Source organism: Ambystoma mexicanum, chromosome 8, assembly GCF_040938575.1.
Source record: "Ambystoma mexicanum isolate Mex_15411 chromosome 8, UKY_AmexF1_1, whole genome shotgun sequence".
Taxonomy (NCBI): domain Eukaryota; kingdom Metazoa; phylum Chordata; class Amphibia; order Caudata; family Ambystomatidae; genus Ambystoma; species Ambystoma mexicanum.
The window spans coordinates 1,725,829,485-1,725,855,721 of NC_090929.1; the positions used below are offsets into that span (position 1 = coordinate 1,725,829,485).

Consider the following 26,237-nt stretch of genomic DNA (forward strand, 5'->3'; position numbering starts at 1 on the left):
AGATAAAAAAGGGTGGCTGCACTGTTTTGCCAAGCACCATTGGGCATCATGGAACAAGGGGGCACACTGAGAAAGCCTGCCAGTGTGTTTCTTACATGCACCAAGAAGAAAATTGAGAAGCAGCACTGCTTTGCTGCTTGATCCACATTCCCTTTACAGGAGAATATTGGCCTTTATAATGATGGCGCCCTGACGGTATTTCCATCTGTTCAACCTCACACTGCTTTCATCAATGAGGCCCTGCCATGCCCACCCATAATCATTTTGTGCGCCAGCAAACTAGAACATTATCCCTGTATGACAGGCTGTGTCTGCCAAATCTGAGAAATCAAAAGAAGCTTTATTTTCTGTCGCACGGGAAAACGTGTGACTTTTGAGTTACAAAATGTCAAATATCAATGCTGCAAATGCTGCAAAAGAGACTGTGGCTGGCTGGGCCTATGTCAATTTCAATGGACCTGTGTCTTAAACAGATTGTTGTAGAAGTGAAACTGACTGGGGCTGCAAAACAATGTGGGAAATTCAGAGCGAAAGCCTTTCGAAATTGTCGGGCCAGCAGGCTTCACCATGTGTTAAAATGCACTTTTGCAAATAAGGAAAAACACCTGTTTTGAAAGTGTAATTTTGAAAGAAGGCCCTGTTTTGGCCTAAGCAATGTAAAGGTTTTTTTGTTGTTGCTGGGAGCACATATGGGATGTTTTATTTTAACAGGCTTGATTTTGATTCAGAACAAAGATGAAATAAAATAAATAAAGACATGGGCTGCCAAGGTATAGCAAGATATAAATCCCCCAGGCTGGTCCTTTTTGGGTTCGAGGAGGAAGAGGAGGATTCTGGTCTCTCCAAAATGGCAGCGCCCTTATTGTTGGCCATTAGGGCCTGCTTTGCTACTAAGTGGAAGAATGAACAACCCCCCCAGCAAAAAGGAATGGACCCCTGTTGCTAAAATCATTTATACCATGGAAAGGACTAGGTCCAGCCCTTACGCGGGGATCCACGTAAGGGCTGGACCACTGGAAATGGATTGGTATGCTTTTATTTCACGATATGACACTGGACCCACAGGCAGGGTGGATTGATGTGGGCCCCCCATGGTGAGGACTGAAGAGAGATGGGGCAGACAAGCGCTGGACTAAGAGTGGGAACAACGCAGACTCAAGGATGTCGTAGTTTGGGGTAGCGGTGGTCCGTGTGCCTAAATGCAGATTTGTCCACATGTTAAGGGTTCTAAGATGTGGTGTTACGCTCACCTGGCTCCCACAGGGGCATCGATCGGACCCGGACAGCTGCGACCTCCTCCAACGTGAAGCGTAGTGCAGAGATGAGACTGGACTGGACCGCCTAACCTCGTCTGTTTGACCCGTAGAAGTATTCTCCTGCAAGTGGAGAAAGGGATTTAGCCACCCGTGGATTCTAGTAATGGCACCCCACTGTTCTCCCCACTAATCGCCACCGATATTCACTTTCAGTAAGCTCACCTTATGTTTGTAAATGATGAGCTCTCCATCCTGCGCGGAATGCAGGGGCGCGTAGATACCAGTTACTTCACTGGTTTGAAGGCGTTGGAAGAGTTCTGGATGAGTATTGACTCCGAGGTTCCAGCCGAGAACCCGTAAGTATAAAGTTCAAAGAGTTCAATATGTCCGATGTTCACTCTTGTACATTCCTTTCTTGTGTTGCAGCGGAGTCCAAGGGAAGATTGTCTTGTGGCAGCTGATGGTGTTCAGGTAAGAGTCTGTATTACCCAACACTGTCCGGCAAAAGATGCGTGTGTTTAAATTGCTGGTTTCTCTCTCCTTACAGGTGCGGCGTAAGGAGTTGCGGTTTGTTACAGAATAATGCCTCTGGTTGTTAATCGGGTAAGTCTATAGTGGAGAGGTTGTATTTGTTGGCTTTTTCGGCTCACCTTATGTTTCTTTTGTCCCCTAGATGGTGGAATTCGGCGGAGAAAATGATGGAGGCTGCGCCGGATCGAAAAATGCTGTGAGGACTGGAGTATGGCGCGGCGCTGGAGCTGGCGATGCGACACGTGTAGAATAATGTCCTTTTCAAGTTCGAAGACGTGATGGATCCGGAATTCAGGTAAGGATTGAATTAATATCTGTTTTCTAACCTTTCCTTCTTCTTTCTTCTATTGCTAGGAGCTCTGGATTCGAGACGGGCGTGGCTGAAGACTGGATGCTGACTGCAGGGACGGTGAGCGTTACGCTGCTGGATGCAGAATAACGCAAAGCATGTGCTGCTGTTCGGGCGTGGTTTAAATAGCCTCCAAAGTAGTTCCAGGTAAGAAGTTCCTAGAACCACACCCGAGGAAAAAATTGTCCCTGTAGTAAAATAGTCCCATCCAGGTCTCACGTTGGCTTGGATTCATTTGCAGCATGGTCTGCATGAGGCAAGTAAAGACTATGAGCCTGGCGCCTATGGCGCCAGGACTGATTTGTATTATGAGCCTGGCGCCTAAGGCGCCGGGGCTGAACCCAGACAGCCCCCAGCCGGGGCTGAACCCAGACAGCCCCCAGCCGGGGCTGAACCCAGACAGCCCCCAGCCGGGGCTGAACCCAGACAGCCCCCAGCCCGGGCTGCAGGGGTTTTATTAAATATCTAGATGCCTGCTCCCGGGCTGATGGGCTTGATCTGGATGCCCGGGGGTAGGCATCATGACATGTGGTCAACGAGGGGAAAGCAGTACGGCGGGGGACGGGGAGGCAGGAGGGGCGAGGGAGGGAAAGGTGGGGGAATTTACTGGGAACTTGTTCAGGGTGTTTGTGTGGGGCTGGGGCCACTGCCTGCTAACCAGTCCACAGCTGAATTTGTAATGTTGTATCCTTTAATAAAATGAAAGGTGCAAAGGGTTTTGGGACTACAGGCAGAGTCGACCAATGGGAGAAACACCCAATGAAGAAACCGTGAACGAACCTTGCTGCATCCTCCTGGACCTTTGAATTGCCAGTTGAAGCCCTGCTGTGGTGCTGAACTCTTTATTTTTTTATTTATTTTTTTTCTTTTTACCTCAACAGAGAAGCTCTGGATCAAACGACTTCTCCCTTGGGTTAGTAGGACCAACTAACCCTGAGACGAACTCCACTGAACCACCATCCCCGACTTGCTGTGCCTCTCCGTTGCTTCGGAAGCCCAATGTCCGGGATCGATTGTCCGTAGTCGGGTGAAACTGTGCCGCAGAACGAATTCAGCTAGAGGCTCCAGGAGACTAATGACCATCCAGAAGCAGGACCTCCACAACCAGAGTCCCCTCACCAAAATGCAGGATCGAGGGAGCAAAGAGTCCCACCGGTGTACAAGATCTGCAACAGTGCTGTTGCTAAGCGATGAAACCGCAAAGTGCTGCTGAACCGAAAAGAGCCTGTAGCTGCCGACGATTTCCCAAGTACCGCCACAGGAGCCATCCAGATGTCTTCCGTCTTGTCCCCACGACGGCCCAGGAACAAGGGTCTGCACTGCTGTGGAAAGACAGAATCTAGCTCGACCACTCTTCGTCAAACCAGAGGTTCTGTTTAGGCTTGGGGTACTTACCTTATTGCCTTTTAGCCACGCCCTTCTCAGTTGGGAATTGCGTTGGCTCACCGTTTGAGAGTTGATTCCACCTCCCCTTCTCACAGGCTTAACATCTTGTGACCCTCCAAGTGATTTTTCTAAAGACTAACTTTGTGCAAGACTTTGATCCAAGAAGTGCATCAGATCCATAGACTGTGTCCCAATTGACTTTGTCTGTCCTGGCTCCCTGCAGACTATTCTAGTCCATTGACTTTTGATACTGTTTGCCCCTCATAGGTGGTAGCTTGTTGTATACTGTTACTGCTGGGAAAGGCTTATCTAGATTTCATTGGAAGATTTAGTTGTCCCCACATATACTGAGAAACCATCTAACCTTTTTCTTTCCCTAACCTTTCCTTTCTGCAACCTCAGAATCTGAAAAGTTTACTAGTGTGATATATAAATGCCATTACTGTCCTTGTGATTGAAGTCACCTCAGGGTGTAGGAATTGTGTGTGAAGCATCTCTAAAGAGTATCTACTAACTTCGTAATTTTAAATAATATTTACATTGTTACAACAAATGACCTTTTTAAAGAATGCTCATTTAAAAATTGGTGTTAATTAAATAAATACTATAACGGAAACCTGGAGTGTAAGTGTTACTTGGTTACACTTACACTCCAGGCTCACATTTACCCCTCTTGAGATAAGCCTGGCTGCTCAGTCACACTACCAACCTGTGTAGTACAGACCAATACCAAAAGGTGGGTTACCTAATACCAAGCAGATAAGTGTTGTGTAGTCTCACCCAGTGTGACTGCACCACCTCGTAGCTAACAATCCCAAAAAGGAAGAGCTGATCCTTTGAATGATTTCAGTGTCTTGGCTGTTGGCAATGTGAGATGTTTTAGAAGTAGATTTATGCCTTGGTTGCTTTATTTATATTTTCTCATAACTTCTTGACTAATGAAAATACTGGTTATGAGTTTTTCCCAGTGATATTCTCAGTATAGCCTTCCCATAGCCGCTTGGCTGTTGGTTGTGCTGGTTAAAGGTTTTCCCCATTGGTAGGTCTACCAGAGTCTGACAGCCTCTTGGCTGTTTATAATGCTGTTATAAACCTATCCCACTGCTGGTCCCGTATGAGGGAACTTTCTTCTCTGCCACTTGTTTGGTTTCTTTGTTTGACATTCAGAAAAAGGTTCCTGCTTTAATTCACAAATTGTTCGGTATTCAAAATTGTTGCATTGTAACTATTTTCTTGAATGGAGCGCCCCGGGGTTAGCATTTACATTCAGCCAACTCACTGATTCTCTGCGGTGGCTCCTTTCCGTTGTCATGCTTCACTGCGTAGCTTCAGCGCTCAGCCTGCTCTCTTCTGCAAACCTCTGCTAAGCTACGCATCCATCTTCTGGAACTCGGGCATCTCCATCGATCTTCCACGGCTTCAGTGGGGCTGTATGCTGCTTGCGCAGTATGTCTCCTCTCCAGCTGGGCTTCTTCTTAGTATGCCACTTCCTGCTGCACGTACTCTGCAATTCAATTTGTTATCACGGTTCGTGGTGATTCCTGATAGTGTGCTTCTCGCCGTGGCTGCTGCTGCCCCTCGGATAGCTTTGGCTTCCTCTGCTACGCCTCTCACATGGCCTTCAGCAACTCTTTTACTTTATTTTACATACATTTATATAGCGCACCATAAACCTGCATACAGTACATACAACATAAAACATAAAGTTACAACTATCAGCATATGTAGGACATGTCATATGGCAGACCTAGAAAAAATTGAATAGACATGAATAGAAGCCCAACACAGATACACATCACGTTATCAGGTTACACAGGGAAGAACCTCTGGGGAGATATTTGCATCTTCTTAAAGCAGGTAAGGAGCTACTCCCACAACCCACTATGACGCAGTCACTGTCTGGTTGTGTACACCAGTCACCCAAGACCAGTCTACGCATGATCTTCAAATCCGACAGTCTGACTACACCAGGTCCTGTCCTCTGTCGAAACCAAGCAAGGACCTTATAGCGTAATGCTTGTCTTGACTCTGTGATGTCAGCCTTCGGAATGTTAGTAATGATCAAGTTCCTGTCATCATGATAAAGTCATGGGAGCTATTGGCCTGAATTCTAGGCATCTGTGATTTCCTTAGCTGCAGGCTTTGCAAAGCTACCCTTTTGAAGCTGGTATTCACTTCTATCAGAGGTTTAACTGTTTTGTCATCAGAATGGATAGTCAATAATGCGAGGGGTTTTTCTTGTCTTAACCCTTTGGTTTCACAACCGGACGTTTCCACACTCTCCTTGGCTGCAGATGTTAACCCCTTGGATACCGGAGACACCTCAGTAAGATGGACCAAGCTACCAAGTTTGTGAAGCTTGGTCTCTCTGTTCCTTTTCCATGCTGACTTGACGAGAGTTATCCAGTTTCATCAATTGTGGCCAAATAGCAGGACTGCCATGCACTTTAGTCTGTGACACAACGTTCGTACCAGATTGGCGTAAATCTGCTACCCAATCATTCAAAGAGTCAATCAATGGACCCAAATCAAAAGGGCTGGTACATAATCTAAGCTCTTTAGCAATACTGGCCATAAGAATAAGCCATTGCGGGCATGGGACACACACTGGCTGTGTGGACGTAGCTGGCAAAGAAGTTACATTTGTTGAATCCAAAGTATCAGGTTCAACATTAATATCCACAGAAAAAGGACTGCTCGCACCAGTCTCCAATGATGGACTACTCCCACCCCCACCCTTCTTGGCTAGCTCCATAGCTTTTGGCTGCAGTCCTCCAGTAGAGAAGGGAAATTTGCGAGCCCGAGGCAAAACCGACACAAATCCAGCATATGCATAAGTGGAATACCGTGCAATATTCCACCCGCGGGAGCAGAATGCCTTCAGCGCCAGAGACCTACGTAAAAGCCTAGTGCTTCCCGCGGTCCCACTAGATAAATGAAGAATGACACAGGCTTTCCGCCCACGTGTGTTTAGACCTAACCTCACAAGCCGCGACCACCCGACCCCCCCCCCCCCGCCAAGCAATGGGGCAGCTGAAGGACTTTCTGAACAACGGGCAGAAAGCACGGGCGGATCCGTTGGATTCTGACACGGAGCCCCAGCAAGCAGTCCACAAGCCGGCTCCGTGAGAAAGCTTAGAGGAAAGGCCCTATCCTATCCCATGTCAAGCCGCACGGCACCCGAGTGATGCCGATGCCAACTCCTTGGCCTTCTTCCTCTGCTTCACATGCATTCCACAGCTGTGCTTCATCTTGGGATTTAAATATCCTGCTTGGGTGCCTTGGTCTGCAGCAACTTGACCGCACCTTTGCGTACTGTAAGGAATTGTCCAATCCTTCCGCAGTCTGTACCTCTCCTGTCCCTTCCCAGGCCCTCTGTATGGCCCTGGCTTCTTACTTTATCTCTAAAAACCAGGACATCCTGTTCACCCTCTCTGCTTCTCCTTCTTCACCCTCCACTCTCTCTCCTCTTCCTGTGGCCCCGTTGGAGCCATTCCACCTCCGTTCTCTGCCTTTCCTCTCTTCTCCCCTGACAAGATTCTAGACCAATCCCATCTATGAAAACCTCTTCTAAGCAGGTTCTTCCCTGTTCTTAAACCATCATGGACCACATTGACACCCTCGCCCCAGCCTTGGCTGACTTCTGCAGTCACTCTTCTGCCTCTGGAACCTTCCCCTCCCCCTTAAGCACTCTTGTGCACCCTCTCCTCAAGAAACCCTCAGCTGACCATTGCCTGATCTGTCGCTCCTTTCCTGGGCAAACTCCTGGAAAAGCGAGCCATCTCCCAGCTTAATCTTCACAGTGAATCTGTTGGTTGTTTTTATGACCATCAGTCTGGCTTCAGAGCAGCCAGAAGCACGAAAACTGCTCTCCTGAAAATCCGTGAGGACCTGCTCTCCAACCTTGATTACAACCTACCTTCTGTCCTCATCCTACTGGATCTCTCGTCTGCCTTTGACCCGGTCAACCATGTCATCCTGCTCAACCGGCTCCGTGATAATCTGGGTATCACTGATCAGGCGCTGGCCTGGCTGACTTCTTTCTTCTCTGACCGACCCTCCCAGGTCCAACTTGGTCCTTCCTCTATATCTCTCTCTCTCCACCTGTGGTGTTCCCCAGGGGGGGTCTAACCTCTCTCCCTGATTGTTAAACCAATATCTGGCACCTCACCCACTGCATTGTTGCTCTCTGCTCCAACTGTCAGTGCTATGCGGATGACACCCAGCTCGCCTTCAGGCTCCCCTCTGCCACCTCCTCTCCTTCTCTCATCTCGGTATGTCCGCAATCAAGGAGTGTTGCACTGCCAACGATCTCTGCTTGAATGCCAGTAAGACAGAGAACCTGCTCATCGGCTCACCTGCACCCACCTTTCCTGACACTCTCTGGACTGCCTCCCTTGGCCCTCTCCCTGCTCCCACATGTGAGGCTAAGAACCTTGGGGTTATCTTTGATTCCACCCTCTCCTTCTCCCCTTACATTTCTGACATCTCTAAGAAGTCAAACTTCCTCAGATGCACTCTTCCTTTCCTCTCCTTCCCACCAGACGCTCACTGTCTCCAGAGCTCTGGTTCTCTCTAGGCTTGACTACGGTAACAGCCTCTTTTTAAATCTAACCTCTGCAACTCATCCAGAACAGGACTGCAAGACTTGTCCTTGGCCTTGAGGCCAGGAATCGTATCTCGCCAGCACTGAAATCCCTCCATTGGCTCCCAGTGGCTGCAAGGATCAAATTCAAGACCCTTTGCATTTGCCCACAAGGCCTTCTGAGGCCTGGGACCAAAATACCTCCAGCTTTCTCTTCAGAAGTATAATCCTTCTCGAGCTCTTCGCTCGTCCTCCTCCAACTCACTGAGGGTCAGTTGCTTCTCTATGCAACAAGTTGGGGGCAGATTTATCTCTGTCTGCTGGTGCCTCCCTTTGGGGCAGCCTCCCTGCCTCTCTGAAACTTGAGCAGAATCCTCTCTGGTTCCGGAAGCAGCTCGAGACTTTTATCTTCGCTTCTGCCTTCTTTATTCCACTTCCCTGCTGATCTCATGCCTGAAAATGCACTGTTACCCGACTACCCCCTGAATCACGGACCCAGGTCCCTGCCCTCCCAGTTGCACACTTGCACTCCTGGCAACTCTGCACTCGGGGGCAGTATTCTGCATCCCTACAGCCCCCCGCCCCCAACCACTTGCGCTTATCTAATGCCTGTTGGCTGCACTTAACCACTCTCTCGGCGGCCTTTGATCTGGTCAATCATCAAATTCTGTGTCGGCACCTTAAAATAGCCTACCATTTTTCTGATAAACGGTCAATGGCAAAATGGTTCACCCCACTTCTGTGCACCATGAAAAGAAAAAAACGAAGACTAGAACTTGATTGGAGAAAACAAAACGATGCGGCGAACAAACTGAAATTCCTACAACACAACCAGGCTTACAAAAAGGAAATACAAAAAGCAAAGAGGAAACGCTACGACAACCGAATCTTCGAAGCACCAAACACCCAAAAAGAGCTCTTCAAAATCATAAATGAAATCAAAAACCCTCCAGGATGTAAAAACACACCAACTCCGTCCACGAAACTCTGCAACGTCCTCGCGGACCACTTCAAAAACAAAATCACTACCATCCAACAAACCATTCAAAGCAGACCGTCTGATCTGTCCACAACCCCAACCTACACCCGGGAGGAGCACCCAAACAAACTACAAAGCTTTCCAGAAATATCAGTGGAGACATTCGTCAAACTGGTGTTTGAAAGCAACAACTCGGGGTCCTCCGAGGACCCATGCCCACCAGACATATACAAATCAATTCTTAAACAAGGAACGCCCATGGAATATCACAGGAATGTCCTCCACAATTCCATCGCAACTGGGAAAGTGCCACAAGTCTTCAAAACTGCATACATCAGGCCACTACTCAAAGATACAGCGAGAAACGTAGAGGTCCTCTCCAACTACAGACCCATCTCCAACATCCCGTGTACAGCCAAGCTGCTCGAAACGTACATATACAAAACGACCCAAGAGTTTATAGAAGAGCACGGCCTACTAGACCAGGCACAAGTTGGCTTCAGACCACTGAGCGGAACGGAATCAGCTCTACTCTCAATATGGGACGATCTAAAAACCAACGCAGACTCGGACAACAGCACTGCCTTGATACTCCTAGACCTATCGGCAGCATTTGACACAGTCGACCATGACACCCTCATAACGAGATTAGAAGCACTTGGAATAACAGACACCGCCCTACTATGGATCAAATCTTTCCTAACGAACAGAACGGAAATTGTATGGATGAAACCCTTCAAATCCAGCCCAAGAGATTCCACCTGTGGACTACCACAAGGATCATCCTTCTCCCTGCTACTATTCAACATCTACCTGTATCTACTTATCAGAATCATCAAAAGCCACGGCCTCACCTGCTACAACTACGCTGATGATACACAAATAATCTTCAAAATACAAGACAACCGGGAAAGAAACTCAACGCTAGAAAACTGCCTCCGCGATGTATTCTTCTGGATGAACTCCAATTCCCTCAAAATCAACCCAGGCAAAACTGAAATAATGATTGTCACAAAAAATGGAGGAGAAAACCAATTCATCCCTTGGCCAAGGGAACTCGGGACTACGCCAGCACCCTCTGCGATTGTAAAAAACCTGGGGGTTCTGATGGACAATAATCTCACGCTAGAGCCACAAATGCTTCTTCCTCCTGCGAGCGGCAAAGAGAATCTTACCGTTCCTATCGTTCGCCAACAAAACGACCACCATCATCGCCCTTGTCATGTCCAAAGTAGACTACGCCAATAGCCAGACCTAGGCATGCCTGAACGACTCCTAAAAAAAAACTACAACGCATTCAAAACGCGGCAGCCAGACTACTTCTGAAACTACCCCGAAGAGAACACACCGCACCAGCGCTGAAAACACTACACTGGCTACCAATAAAACAACGAATACATTTCAAAACACTGTGCATTAAGCACAGAGCAGTACACAACAAAGGCGCTGAGTTCCTAAGAGACAAACTGTGCATACATCGACCAACAAGAACGCTCAGATCAAGCATGGACATCCGCCTGGAACCGAAGCCCTACAACAAAAGAAAACTTGGAGGATCCTCCTTCTCTCACCAAGCCGCGAAAACCTGGAACAACCTTCCAAAGTACATACGTAACACTAGAAACCACCTATTATTCAGGAAATTACTCAAAACCTGGCTCTTCATGTGCATTTAGTAGTTGTGCCCAATAGCCTCTCTGAGAAAAGTTGCATTTAGAAGTGTACCCAATAGCCAATGTGTGTATTTAGAAGTTGTGCCCAATAGCCTCTCAGAGAAAAGTTGCATCTAGAAGTGCATTCAGAAGTGTCCCGATAGCCTCTCTGAGAATAGCTGCATTTAGAAGTGTACCCAATAAACTCTCTGAGAAATGTTGAATTTAGAATTATACCCAATATCCTAATAGTCTAATATCATCTGTACATTGTAAAATCTAGAACTGTGCCGGATAGTATAAAATCCCTTTTATACAAAACTGAATCTAGAGGTAGACCTGATACCAACTCCTGTGTACAGTCAAATCTAGAAGTGTGCCTAATAGTACCTAATAACCTAGAAGTGTATTAATACCCTAATATCATCTCTGTGTACAGTTAAAGCTAGAAGTGCACCTAATAGTCTAATATCATCTCTGTGCAAATTGAACTTGGAAGTGTGCCTAATAGCGGGCCTCTACTGAATTTAGAACTACAATTAGTTGCTACATTCAACTTCTCCTTAAATAGCTTACCTATCTTCCAGCTTACTTGAAGAATGCCAGCTTTCTAGAAGAATGTCTACCAACAACATAGCAGTGCTGTAGCTACAACTAAATAGACTGCCTAACTAGCATATCCTAGCGTCTAGCTACACCTCAAAACGGCCTAATATCTGCAAACTACTACAACACTGAAACCAAGACTACTCACAGCCAGTGATATAGTCTAACATATAAAGTCCAATAAACTTAAGTTTCAACTGAAACCACACCTAACAGCTCGTACTAAGCATGAGTGCACCCACTCCAACAGAGCCTGTCAGAAACGACCGCTGTGGACCGCCCTCACTTCCTGGTGTGCCATCCGTCCCGTACCCCCTTCCCAATCACCCATCACCCTCTCTCACACTCCAATCGCAACAAAGAAACTAAAAGGGAATCGCACCTGGTCCCCCTCAATCGGTCAGCAGTCCTCGCCTCCCTTGTCTCGACCCACCTCCACTTTCGCCCAATCACCTCCGTCCCCCGTAGCTTCACGTTATCTGAAACCCATCTCCCTCGACTTCTCATCAACTGAAATGGATACTCCTAACCGCCCACACCCCACCCTCAATTCACCCGAGTCAACTCCGATTATCCGAACACACGCAGCCACCCAATCCCGCCCGAAGCTTGCCAATTCTTCTGCTCGCCCACTATTCCCACCGATCACCCCCCACCCTCTCCCTCTCCAGCTTCCTCTCTCCCAGCCACTACCTCCTTCCGCTCCAGCTCCGAGACCAACCTCGCCTGTCGATGTGAACTGCATCCTATTTAATGCCCATTCCGTAGCAAAAAGCAGATTCTCCATCTATGACCTCCTTGCCTCTGAAAAACCAGACCTGGTCTTCATCACCGAAGACAATTCGCAAACAACCTCTGCGACTCAATTCCCACCCTTCAACTAAACCATCCCAACCTCACCCTTCTTGGAGATTTCAACATATGGCTCGAACACCCCACCAACCCTATGACACTCTCTGGTTGACGGTTTAGACGCAATTAACTTCCAACCCCACATAAATGGCCCGACTCACTATAAAGGACACACTCTTGATGCTATCTTCAGCTCCAGCACCCTGATTCATTTAAACCCCCCATAATCTGGTCCGATCACTTCATTCTCTTTCGTAATTCGCTCACCCGTCCCCATTCCCGTACTCGAATCTGAACCACCTAATCTACGCAAATGCTGGAAAAAACTAATAATCGTCTCGGACCTAGCCGACGCACTCCTCCAATCTCTACCACCTACCAGCCAACTCATTGAACAACTAACCCCTCATGCCTTTGACTCATGGCTCAACGCATCTCTGATGCAGCTCACACCCCCTTCCAAACCATCAACCCGCTGTGGCCTTTTCCCCAGATGGTTTACTCCTGAGCTGAAGACCACTAAACAACTATATAAATATCTAGAACGCAAATGGCAGAAAGACAAAACCAAGGGGAACAGGGCCACCTTGGCCCGACGCCTCCATCGGTACAAGGCCGAAATCCAGAAAGCAAAAAAAGCCCACTACAACTCCTGAATACTAAACTGCAAAAACCCAACCAAGGAACTCCACAAAATCATCTCTGAATTCACCAAACCGGCTTGCACCACGGCTGTCCCAACCCCCTCACAAACACTGTGCGACTCACTCTCCCTCCACTTTTACATCATGGCTCTCGAAAGAAAAAATACTCTAGGCACCAAACTGGCTCTCTTACATCCACCAGGCAATACTCCCCCCATAACGGCCAGCCCACCAGCTGCAACCACTATACAACCAACGTTCGAATCCTTTAGTCCAATATCACCAGAGCAATTTCTCAAACTTCTATCTGCCCGCAAACCATCTGGCTCCCCGCTGGACCCTTACCCGGCCACAACCCTCAAAGAAATTTTCGCTTCCACCTGCACAGGAGAACACGCAAGATCCATCATAAATACCTCCCTTTCTTCTGGTATTTTTCTCGACGCATTCAAAACGGTTCATGTCAAACCGCTAATTAAAAAAACCTTCCCTTGACCCTCTACAGCCCAAAAACTAGCACCCCATTTCGAACACCAGATTCCTTGCCAAACTCATTGACCGAACCGCCTACTCCCAACTAAATGCCTTTGTCGAAGCCAACAATCTCCTAGAGCCTGCACAATCGGGTTTCAAAGCCCGTCACAGAACCGAAACAACCCTAACCTCAATCTGGGATGAGCTTAAAATGACGGCAGACTCCGCGGGATGCGCTGCACTAATCCTTCTTGACCTATCTGCCGCCTTTGACACAATCAATCACTCAATCCTCCTAGACCGCCTCCACTCCCTAGGAATTCGCGGAACTGCTCTTAAATGGTGTGAAGTGTGGAATTATAGTCGGAGACAGTCAAATGCTAAAACAATATTTATTCACTGGTTAAGGGCAGCAAATGCTGAAAGAATAACTATCAAGTCCTCCCGGTTAGCTTCACCGGTGTCTTGGCCTCCTGTAGTACAGCGGCGTTAGTCCTGGCTTGGTCCTATCTCGAGCCGGTGTCCGGATAGGCCCACCACTCTGGTTCTCTCTCCTCTCTCTCCTCTATCTTCTCCGTGTCCTGTGGAATGAGAGCAACCCATTAGTCTCGTTTGGCGCGCTTTTAACACACCTGGAGGTTATAAGCCCCCTCCAATCACTGAGGGTCTGGGTTAACCCCCTTCTCATTGGTTCCTGGGACGTGGTCCCGCCCCTCTTAAGGGTTGCCGTCCCGGGGTGTCGCCATTCCCGTTCCCCTTGTGGTGGTGGGCGGTTGCGTTGGCCATGCGGTTGTGGCCGCGCCGTGTAGGGACGCATCTGGATGCTGGGCGTCCCTCCCCAGCAATGCGCAGCTCCGGCACCGTCAGGAGGAGCACAGGGGCGGCGAGCCGGGCGCTGTTCTCCCGCATCTCGGTGCCGTCGTGGGCACTGCTCCCCCTCCCCCGGACTGGGTGATCAGGTGAGTACCTGGCAGCCCCGCCGCGGCTGTACACAGCGGCTTCTTCCGCGGCCTTGCCGCGGCTGCCCGTAGCGGTTTTAGCCGCGGCCGCCCGCAGCGGGTTTCCCTTCCCTTACCGCAAGGGAAAGGGCGGACATGGCAGCGCCTCCCGACTCGTGCGGGCCGGCTACACACCGCGGCACCAGCCGAGGCGCAGCTTCACAAATGGATAGCTTCATTCCTCAAAGATGGGTACCAAATAACGATACTCTCCACCTATACCTCCCAAGCCCGACCAGTCGACAGGGGAGTCCCACAAGGAGCATGCCTATCTGCCCTCCTGTTCAATCTCTACTTGATCACCCTCCTCCAATAGTTGGTTCACACAACATCCAGTGTTACAACTACGCCGACGACACTCGACTAATTCTAAAACTAATGAACTCAAATCCCAACTCCTGGCCTCCTCGACATAGAACTCTGGATGACCCAAAGCCACCTCTTGTTAAACCCCTCCAAAACTGAAATCATGGTATGTGGCAACTCCGAGCTTCTTCCACAACCACTACCCTGGCCATCCGCCATGGGCAGCTCAGTGAAAAATCTTGGGTGCACCCTTGACTCTGACCTAACACTCTCGCGCCAAGTCAACGTCTCAAAATCCTGCCACTACCACCTTAAAACCCTTAGGCGCATCTTTCCATATCTCTCCTTTCCTAACAGACTCTCCGCGGTCCAATCAATCGTTATGTCAAGACTGGACTATGCAAACCCCCTATACCTCGGAATCCACGCATACCAACTGAATAAACTCCAATGGGCACAAAACGTGGTGGCCAAATTTCTACTTGCGCTCGGCCGAAGAAAACACATCTCCCCAGCCCTTAAGACACTGCACTGGCTTCCAGTAGCCCAAGGGTGACTTTCAAAACCTTATGCATCTCCCATCGAGCACTGCATAAAACCGGACCTCAATATCTTCAAGACAAACTAAAACCCTATCACCCCCCTCGCACCCCAAGATCAAGCTCAGCCGGCCTCCTAGTCATTCCAAAGACAAACTCAGTCAGATTAGGTGGATCAGCATTCTCAGTCTTGGCCCCCACCCTGTGGAACTCACTCCCACCCGCCAAACTGAGGATTTAACCTTTCCGCAAACTGCTGAAAACCTGGCTCTTCCCCTAAAAGCCAACCGGTAACCAAACTAACCCAAACAGACAATCGGCATCTCAACGACACCAACCCAACAAACTACCTGAGGCGAGAAATTGACAGCTAATGACCCCGAATATAAACTAGAAAGACAAACGGAATTAAACGAGTAAAGTAGATCAAAACAGTGATGCGGATAATAAGAATAAATCATAGGGAAACTGTAATAAGATGTAAACTGCTGAAACGCACATAATCCATGAAGAGGGAACAGAATGAATGGCGTCGATGAAATAGTTAGAATAGATGAAGCTCGTTGAACAGATGAATGCCCGGAGCGAAAGAATGCATGAGTGGAAGCACTGATGACTATATAGATTGAATAAGTGTGTAAATTGAATGAGTATGTACATCGGATAAGTGTATAGAACAAATTAACTTGTTAAGTGTTTGAGTGTGTAGAGTGGTTGAGTATAAACAGTTGAATGCACTGAATGGAAGAATGCATGAGTGGAAGAACAGATGACTACATAGATCAAATGAGTGTGTAAATTGAATGAGTTTGTAGATCGGATGAAGTTATAGAATGGATGAACATGTTAAGCGGATGGGCGTCTGGAGTGGTTGGGTCTGAAGATCGGACGAGCGTGTATGGCGGATGAGTGCATAATTACGGAGAAGCGGATGTAGAACTGATGAATGTACAGAACGCATGAGCGTGTAAAGTGAGGGAGCGTGTAGAGTGGGGGAGCGGAAAGAATGGGGGAGCGGAAGAGTGTGTGGAGCGGACGAGGCTACAGAGCGAACGAGGCTACAGAGCGGATGAATTTATAGACCAGGATTACTACGCATTACCGAATGTCTCTAAGGGGCTGATGAATGCTTATTAATGTTGAACGTGGGGAAAGCACGAAAGCATAGAGCGGATGAGTGTGCGGAGCGGATGGGTGCGGGGAGCAGATGAGCTGAATGCGTGGAAAGCACAAATGCATTGAGCGGATGAGTACGGGGAGCGGATGAGTACGGGGAGCGGATGAGTACGGGGAGCGGATGAGTACGGGGAGCGGATGAGTACGGGGAGCGGATGAGTACGGGGAGCGGATGAGTACGGGGAGCGGATGAATACGAGGAACTGATGAGCGCCGGGAGCGGATGAATGAAGTGAGCGAATGAGGGCGGGGAGCGGACGAGTTGAATGCGTGGAAAGCACGAGTGCATTGAGCAGATGAGTACATAGACTGGGTGAGTGCATAGAGCGGAGAAGTGAGGAGAGCTGATGAGTGAGGGAACAGATGAGTGCAGGGGAGCTGGAGAGTGCAGGGAGCTGGTGAGTGCGAGGAACGGATGGGTGCGGGGAGCGGATGAGTGCCGAGAACACATGAGTGCCGGAGAGAGTGAATGCGGGGAGCGGTTGACTGCGTAGAGTGGGTGAATACGAAATTCAGGGGCAAACGGGACTGCATGCATGGGACAGACAGGAGCGCGCGGGCGGACTGGAGTGCATGAGTGCGTCGAGCAGACCGGAGTGTGTAGCACAGACTGGGACGCATGGAATGAATAAAAGTACATAGAACTGACTGGAGCGCATAGAACTGCGCGACGTACATAGTATGGTCTGGAATGCAAGTAATGTTTGAAAGAGCATGTAACCCACCATATCACACCCCACGCTTACTCTTCTTTACACCACCACTCAACTAGAACACAGAGATACTATGACACCATTCGGTATAACTGTTCTCATACTAACATCTCCCGCTCACTCCCCATCATTCTAAGTAAACACTGCTGGTTACACCCCCCCCCAGCCAGGCGTTCTCCTCAGGCCTAACGCAGCCACAGTCGGTCTGGATAAATCCTGCCAGAACGAACACATACCCCTGATCTCAACCATCACACCTACCGCTAAGAAGCAGCTTTTTTCACGAATACCACACATGCTGCACACATACCCGGTGCGCACATGTGCCGTTGACTCTCCCTACTCTCTCTACTGACCTGAACTTCGGTTCCCAAGGGCGTTCAACCTACCAGCGCCTTCAAACCATACCAATGGTATATAAGGCGCTATATAAATGCAAAATAACATAACATAACTAGAAAGACTTGCCACAGGGGCACCAACATACCAAAAAACACCAACGAACGTAGAGCGACTGTGATACGCACCGATCAATCAATGGGAAAAGCGGAGGTAAATATCCCACGGCATACTAAAGGACCAAACGGGAGACATTCGCAATACGACCAAAGACAGTAAACCTAGCAAACTAAGACAGAAAAACTAGAACAAATCAAGAGGACATGGACCTAACTATGACCTTCCCCATCAGCCCTTAGAACAAATCATAGAGAGGGAAAGGAAGCACTGCATCACGGGCCCAAGGCAATGGGTGAGAAACAGAATGTTTCATCTTTACACACGGCCCACCAATACAAAACAGGAAGCACAATGCCCCACCACACAAACTACAACTAAACAGTCTCAAGGATGTTCACCCCACGGAAATCAAAGAATCAGTCATGACAGAAGGATACGAGCGTCTGAATACACACGCTCACCAAGATGGATCCACTAGGACAACACTTCAACATGACCGCAACCCTGAACCCCTCAAAGCCTTAACTGACCAGGGACACACTAGATCACCTAAGAATAGATATCACCCACCCAGTCCCACACCTGAAGATTAGGTTCAGATGCACCCACCAATCCATACTATACTCAATAGGATACAGTTGGACCAGCGCAACACCACCAAATCGAGTCGGCCAGCAGGAACTAGCAACATCCAAACCCACAGGTATACAACTCTAAAGGAATCTTAAGAACCTGAACCTGGATACAGACCCCACTAACCCAGCCCTCAATCTTCTGCTTACTTAAACCCACACAACCATCTCTCTCCCAGCAATCCGCACGCACTTTACCACACTGCATCAACAACACATAATCTTCACCCACAGCACTCGAGGCCTTCATCCAATCCGATACTAGCACCAAAGCCCAGCATTCTGTGTCAACCGAGCTGAAGCTGCCAACAGCACACCACATCTCCCACTCTCCTTCTCCCCTCCTCCCGACTAACCCTACCCCCCACCCTTCCTGTTTACAGATCCACCAGAGCGCCTGGGGACCAATTCCGTTGGTGACGGTGCGCTATACAAGTACCGACAACATAACATAACATAAAGCCACAGCCTAGATCAGCGCATTTCTGGACAATAGATTGATGCGTGTCTTCTCCCCCCTAGCAGCAGCATTGTTGGCACCCCTCACCTGCGGGGTACCACAAGGTTCTTGTGTCTCGCCCACGTTGTAAAACGTGTTCACAAAACCTCCATTTGATATTCTGGACTATCTGGGTGTTACATACACTAATTATGTTGACGACACCCAGATACTCATCCCAATCTCAGGAGACTACGTCGCCGACTCGTTCACGGTGAATGCCATCTACCGAGCCATCCAAGCCTGGATGGCGCAACATGGATTCTGTCTGAATGACGAGAAGACAGAGCTCCTCATTCTCGGCTCTCCTCAAAAACTATCCAAACTAGCCCCTGAGTTCAATTCCTTCATCATTGATGGTGACACTAAAACGTTAGGGATTTACCTCAACTCTACTCTATCCTTGGCCAGACAAACAAATGCAGTATAAATGCCATATATCATATATCGTATCCTCTGTAGCGGCATACACCTGTAAGCTCATTACAGCTAGCCGCCCTTTCCTATCACCAGCCAAATGTATCACACTTGCCAGAACTCTCGTTCTGTCTAAAATTGACTATTGTAATGCCCTCTATTTGGACACCAACGGATGTAACTTAAACAAGTTACAACTCATCCTAAACAATGCTATCAAAGCAGCCCTCAACATCCCCAGGAACCAACACATCTCAGACACCAGACGTAACTTACGCTGGCTCTCCGTCCCTCAACGAATTACACTGAAAACACTTGCTCTCACTCAAAAATGCTTATCCAACCAAGCACCCTCCTACCTAGCCAACAGATTCGCCCTCCACAACACCAACACACCGCGCAGAACTGCTCAGACTGCCTCTCTATACCACGCTTCAACCTTCAAAGATCTGGCGGAGCCAGCTTCCCAGTAATGGTGGCGAAACTCTGGAATTCGCTCCCCAACTTGCTAAGATCTGAACCCTCCTTCCACAGATTTAAAAACATGGCCAAAGCCTGGATAATCGCCCAAGACGCCAACCACCCCCCATGCGCTAGCCACCCCTCACCGCCTGTACTTAAGCTATGACCCTCTGCTCACCCGTAACTGCATTATGTATATATGTTCTTAACTGTAACTGCAATTTTAAACTGTCATGTAAACTGTAATTGTATTGCTCTGTCTGCCTTATGTTGTAACTATAATATGCGCCTGGATGCCCTTGGGCCTGGTGCGCTCTATAAATAAAATAAACCCAAATACTGCACCGCTGGCTGCAGTATTTCCTTTCTTATGTCTTTATCGTATGTCTCGCACTTCTCCTCCTCCCCTTTCCCCTGCACTTTTCCCCTTCCCTCTCCCCACACTTGTGCGATCTCAATGTCACTTTGCCTAGTAAGATCGTTGTCTTGTCCTCCCTTGTACCCCCCCCCCTTGCCTTCTCGTGCCTTGAAACAATTGTGTATAGGCGCGCTATAAATAAAATATCATATCGTATACTGAGTCCTCATTGCCTCTGAGCCCTTCTTCCACGTCCCAGTACTTCTAACATTATGGGAATTGAAGTCCATAGAGGGTTGCATGACATTAGTATGTTCTATTTTATAGTAAGCCATCACTAGTTCTGGAATTATAGGGGAATCATGGGATAAGGAGGTCTCCAATGTCCCTCGGCATGAGTAACCTCTCATGTGATCCACCCCCAGGCCCGGAATCAGAAAGCGGCTGCCTTCCCCTGGCCACATGAGAGAAGGTACACAACTAAAACGGTTCTTTGGGAGAAAGAATATCTACGTATTAGAATCAGACGGAGTGGCTGTCAGAACTTTGGAATATCCACAAGGGAAAAACAAGACAGTGAGCTAATCTGGCCCTCAGGGAGAACACCCTAGTCCTAACGAGGGGTGCCTGTCCCTAGATGGCGGATGGTACAATGCCTATCTAAGAGGGATAGGTCAAGAGGCCCAGCGTGATTTCATTTTGTCAAAAGATCGCAGAGGATTGGGAATCTGGCGCTTGCTCTGGCGCGAACATTCAAGGTAGTGTTTTTCCTTGCGACCCCAAAGCACTTCAAGTACACGCTGCCATTTACTGGACCATACCGAAGCATCCAGGATTACAAGCAGCCTGCCGATGCTGCCAGATTCAGAGGCCAGCTGGAAGATCTAATGGATTTATGTTGGAAGAAATTTCATCCTGAAGAAGATGGTCGATTGACTGTACACCATCGAAACTGGTCGACCATACCAGTTGTGATCTTACCACAACCTATCAGACACTCCTGACACAGTCAGGGGGTCCAGTGAAAAAGAATTACTCCCATGCTGTGAGCCCTTTTCTAGCCAGTCACATAGCTTTGGGCTTTGTGTTTTAAACATTTTTGTGTTCTTTGTTTTTCTTGACAACCACCGACATGCAGATAATAGTAGTTTTAGTTGTGTACCAGAACTGTTTCTTAACGGTTAGGGAAGGCAGTTGCACTTCCGGCTCTTGTAGCCCAATAAATCCTGTTATCTTTTGTTTTTCACATGAGGGAAGGCACATGCCAGGGTTCTAGTGACGATCTCACTAGATTGATCAGAGGTTCAAGACATGTAGGAGGTGACGGAGAAGGTGGCACAGGAGGAAGGGAGAAGAGGGGAGGAAGCTAAGGTGTCAACAAGATGAGAGAATTACATCAACCAGGAGAAGAGGTGAAGGGGATGGGGGGGTAAGAAGCAGCCCCAGGAGAGGAAGGAGTGGCATTAAGGAAAGTAGAAACCTGGAAGGGAGAGCGGTGGAGGGGAGAAATCACCTAGAGAGAAGGAAGGTGGCAAGGAGGGGAGAGGAGGCTAGTGAAGATAAGAACGGAAGAGGAGGTGCTAGCAGAGGGACGATATCATGAGGTGATGAAAGGGATCAAATGGGAGGGAGGAGCACAGTACAGAGTATTGCGAGTTGTCTAGGTGGAAAGACAGAAGAATAAGTCGGTTGAAGGGATGGTGGAAGGAGTGATAGCGCAGGAGGAGAGGCATGAGCGGGTGTTTGAGACAAGGGGCAAAGGCCTGGTGCAAAGCCTACCACCTAGATGTTGAGAGAGCCTGCAACACTTTCTCCCAATTGCAACCAGATAACTGGGCTTGCAGTGTTCCCGCCCACAGTGAACATAGCCAAAAGCATCACAGCTTTGAAGACTAGTTCATGATCCAGGTGCCTTTCAGACCAGAAGTGGTGGAGGGTTCTACATAGCAGAGTGACATCCTTGCAAGTACAACAAGGGGTAAGGTTCCCATCTGCCAGAGACCAGAAAAAAGTGACATGGAATTTAGAACCCATAGACTGAGAGGGAGTTGGTTTGACCACTGGCTGGTGGAGGCAAAGGGAGAGAAGGAGCAGGACTGGCTGGCTGCGGTCCTCTAGCAGGTTGGATTTTCTCATCATTGTACTTTGAATTTACAATTGCCCTGTCTGTAGTCCAGCCTAATCCCTTGCCCTATTTACTTTGTTCAATTAAACCCATTGAAAGTAACGTTCTGGGTGGTGACTTGTCCGTTGATCACTCTGCTGCGACACCTGTCGGATATTAGGACTGTGCCTGCCAGGATAGTAGAACGCTGCATGCCTGAATTTCTTTACTATTGTGCATAAAAGCAAAACGTAAATCTTTTCAAATGAGTGTAAATCCTACTTTTCTTCTGTAAATGCAGGTGACTTGATGGCCACCCCTGATGTACTAGTCAGGATAAAAAGTGAGGAACCCCAGAAGCCAAAGAATCGTCCACACTCGGAAGAAGAGAAAAGAAACGATTGTCTGAGAACAGGTGAGGAGGAAGGGATGGGAATTTTGTGTTATCCTTATTCACAATACGGTCCAAGCACAGCTGTGACCCTAACAAACACCCAACACAATAGTTCCTGTTCGTGAAAGGGTGAGAAAGGACTGTGCAAGTATCAGTTTCCCATTTTCGGAGTAAAAATACTGACCAAGGTGGTGCCACCCATTCCAAGTGTGCATGAGAACGTCTCTGCCATGTATTGTTAAAAAAAAGAGGCAACAAGGGGCAAAAAGAGTCAAAACTCCAATTTGCACCCTGAGTCTTGCCACTATAGAGATAGATCTGTGGCAGAGTGTGTGTCACTGGCGGGGTGAGCAGTGAGTGAGAGTGCCTGTTGGCACCCTGAATCTTGCCACTGGAGAGACAGTTGGCTGTGTGGCAGAGTGTGTGTATCTGGAGGGGGTGAGCAGTGAGAGAGCTCCTGTTGGCACCCTGAATCTTGCCACTGCAGAGACGGCTGTGTTTCAGAGTGTGTGTGTGTATCTGGTGCGGGTAAGCAGTGAGTGGGTAAGAGTCTTCATATGTTGGAAATCCTGTAAATTCTTGCACGGATAAATACTAGCTCAGCAGCTGTCTCATTGGGTATCTCATGGATGGACTTTCATATTCTTTCTGTCTGCAGTACAGAGGGCACGACCCCTAAGACTGACGAACGCTGACACGCAGCATTTTATATCACCCATGTCCCTGAATCCTGGTCTTTTTCCATCCCCTTGCAAGAAGCAAAGGGCCTGATTTTAAAACCGGCCGGTGGAGATGACTCCATTTAAAAGGGTTGGTTCCCTCAAAAATGTTATGAAAAATATATATACACAAATATTTTTACAAAAAGTTCCTATGTAAAGTTTTCTCTGAAATTAGCCTCAAAGTAATCACTAGGAGGCATCGATTTTGTGTAATGAACAAGCCTCATGTTCAAGTTTACTCTGCTCTTGCTGCACTAATCGAGCAAAAGCCCCCTAGTGGGAGCTTTTGCCTATTGCTGCTGGGGAGCGGAGCATGCTGGCAGGCTTCAGCTGGAGGCTTGTCCCTATGCTCCTGGTGAGTGCTGCCCCACCCCTTAATTTTTATTTGTATTCACTCCAGCTGCCGCTATCCTATAGTAATGAACCCAGGTTTTTCGAGTTCATGAATATAGAATTGCAGTGGCTGCTGGAGTATTCATAATTGCTGGTACATTCGTTTTAATTTTCCCGGGTGCCCATGGAAACTAAAAACGAAAATATTGGCAATTATAAATACCAACTCGCCCGCCGCAACCAGCGGGTGGTGTAGTATTCATAATTGCTGTGACTTTCGCTTTTAATTTCCCAGGCTCCCCTGGAAACTTACGAAAGTCACAGCAATTATGACTACTCCGCCAGCTGCCGCAATATTCATAATGGCTGTGCCTTTCATTTTAAGTTTTCTGTGCTCCCCTGGACCGGAGGGAGCACAGGAAACTTAAAACGAAAGTCACAGCAAATGTGAATATTGCGGAAGCTGGCGGAGTAGTCATAATTGCAGTGACTTTCGTCCTAAGTTTCCTGTGCTGGAAACTTGAAATGAGTCGGGCCAATTACGAATACTCTGGCCGTCGCAATTCTATATTAATGAAGTTCATCAACATAAGATTGCAGCGGGCGCCGCAATGTTATGTAGCCTTCCAGCATCTCTGCTCTCCAGCATCAGTCAGCAAAAGCTCCCAGTAGGAGGTTTTGCTTGATTAGTGCCACGAGAGCAGGGTTAACAGTAAATCAGGAGGCTGCTTCATTGTACAAAATGGATGCCTCCTAGTGCAAACTTTGAGGCTCATTTCCTGAAAATGTGACATAGGAACTGTTGCGAAGTGACTTGCAGGCTTAACTTATGTTATATATTAGGTTTATTCAAGACACTTCAGTTACAGTTACATGGAAGTAAATACAGGAGTATGGAGTATAATCAGCACTAGCCCCATCACCCAGGCAGGGGAGCTGTAACTGCCTGCCTCAGTATGGAACCCTCAGATCAGCATTCCATCATTCACCCAACAACATTCCGTATGACATCACACACTCACATGAGGCAGACTAACACAGACAGTCACTATATAACGCATCTCCTTCCTTTTCCAAAGCCACAACACACAGGAGGTCACAACGTAACAGGAACTTTTTGTAACAATCTTTTATTTATATATATATATATATATATATATATATATATATATATATATATATATAGATCACTGAGAATCCGCTAGCGGGAAGCTGGCGTGACAGCTGCTGTATCCCATTAACATGCATTTAACCTCCCCTCAGAGGATTCCTGATGTAAAGCCAGTGCAGCTCGAACTCAAAAATAGTTCTACCAGCAGAGAAGCGGTGGATATTAAATCCGGCACACTCTAAGGGCCTCATCACGAGTTGGGTGGTAACGCCGGTGCTATTAGCGCCGGCGCTAATAGCCCTACCGCCAACCCCCCGGCGCTATTAGCGCCGGATCACAGGTTTGGCGGAAGGGTTATTGCCCATTCCCCATTGGGCCCATTCGGGAATTCCTCATTCCCCATTGGGCCCAATGGGGAAAATTTGCGCTATTACTGCCGGCGGATTTCCTGCCGGTGGTAATCGCGCGGAAAATCGGCAAATTTGCAGCGGATTTCCCCCCAGCTCAGAGCTGGGGGGAAATCTGCCAAAGCCATGATCTGGCGGACCCTTGAATGCAGCGGTAATAGCGCTACCGCCGCATATAAGGGTTACCGCCAGACCCGTGATGAGGCCCTAAATCAGGTGGAAATTCATTGTTTTTGTGCATTTGGTGGTGCTACTATCTGGCTCCTCTTGATGGGCCCACAAAATGGAATATGTGACGAAACGCATGTGGAGACAAACTGCTTATTTCTCCCTCATCCATGCCATTTTGAATTGGATTTCGTCAGCAGAGCAGTAATTCTGCTTTGCGTGTTCCCATGCACAGTGCAATTCTCATGCGTCCCCTCTTCATCACAATTTTGATGCAGATGAAGAGGCATAGCTCCTTGTGGATTCTGTCTGCCCTTTTGCCTGCAAAATGGTAGCAGAATCCAAAGTTATTCTTACTAATGGGGTTCCATGTTTTTATATGGCATCTGTCAGCACACAATGGTGGTCCGGTTGTATTATCTGCATGGAGCAGATCTAAACATGGGAACCCGAGATACCACTGGGTTCCAGCGCCTTCGTCCGTACCATGTAGTTAATCATGAGAATCAATGTAAGCAGCTGTAGTCGGCGTCCACTCCACCAGAATTCCTGTGGACATCAAAATGAACACATCTGTATCCAGGAAATGGGCAAGGCTGGTGGTCAGGTGGTACCCAGGAGAAGAGAGCATGCAAGCGCCTCTTCCATGGCAAGAACACCACAATCTGCATATAATTCAGAGTTAAGTTTGTCTTTCAACATTTGTAATCCATATATACAAATTCTGACTGACATTACTTTCAAGTATTGAGTATGTTGGTGTACTGTGCTCTGACCAAATACATGTACGAATGTTCTCATATGTACACTGTAAATGTACGTGACCAGGAGGCAAGCTTGACTTTGGAAAAGGACAATGCTTTGTGCCATGGGTTTCATTCCACAGTTGGGCCAGCTCAGCCTTTCATCACCCCCAAGTGGATACATTTAGTGCCATGCGTGGCTAATAATTTTTAAAAAAAATGTTTTATTGGTTAAACAATTAAATCTTTAACATTTCCATTTTTCACATTTCCTTAAGTACATGACCTTTTTTTCTGGACTGTTTCTCTTTCTTTTAGGCCATTTATTTAGCAATTTACCGTAATCCAATTTTCTCAATTCTTTCTCAAGATCCTTCCATCT

General features: G+C 47.9%; 1 protein-coding gene across 2 annotated transcripts in view; it reads left to right on the forward strand.

Moving 5' to 3' along the window:
* LOC138473369 (zinc finger protein 793-like) overlaps positions 1-26,237 on the forward strand; it is a 731,413-nt gene that overhangs the window by 193,210 nt on the left and 511,966 nt on the right. For both annotated transcript variants that reach the window (XM_069612056.1, XM_069612057.1), the window contains exon 4: positions 22,279-22,392. In XM_069612056.1, coding sequence (XP_069468157.1) covers positions 22,279-22,392 — 114 coding nt within the window. The remainder of the gene's footprint in view (positions 1-22,278; positions 22,393-26,237) is intronic.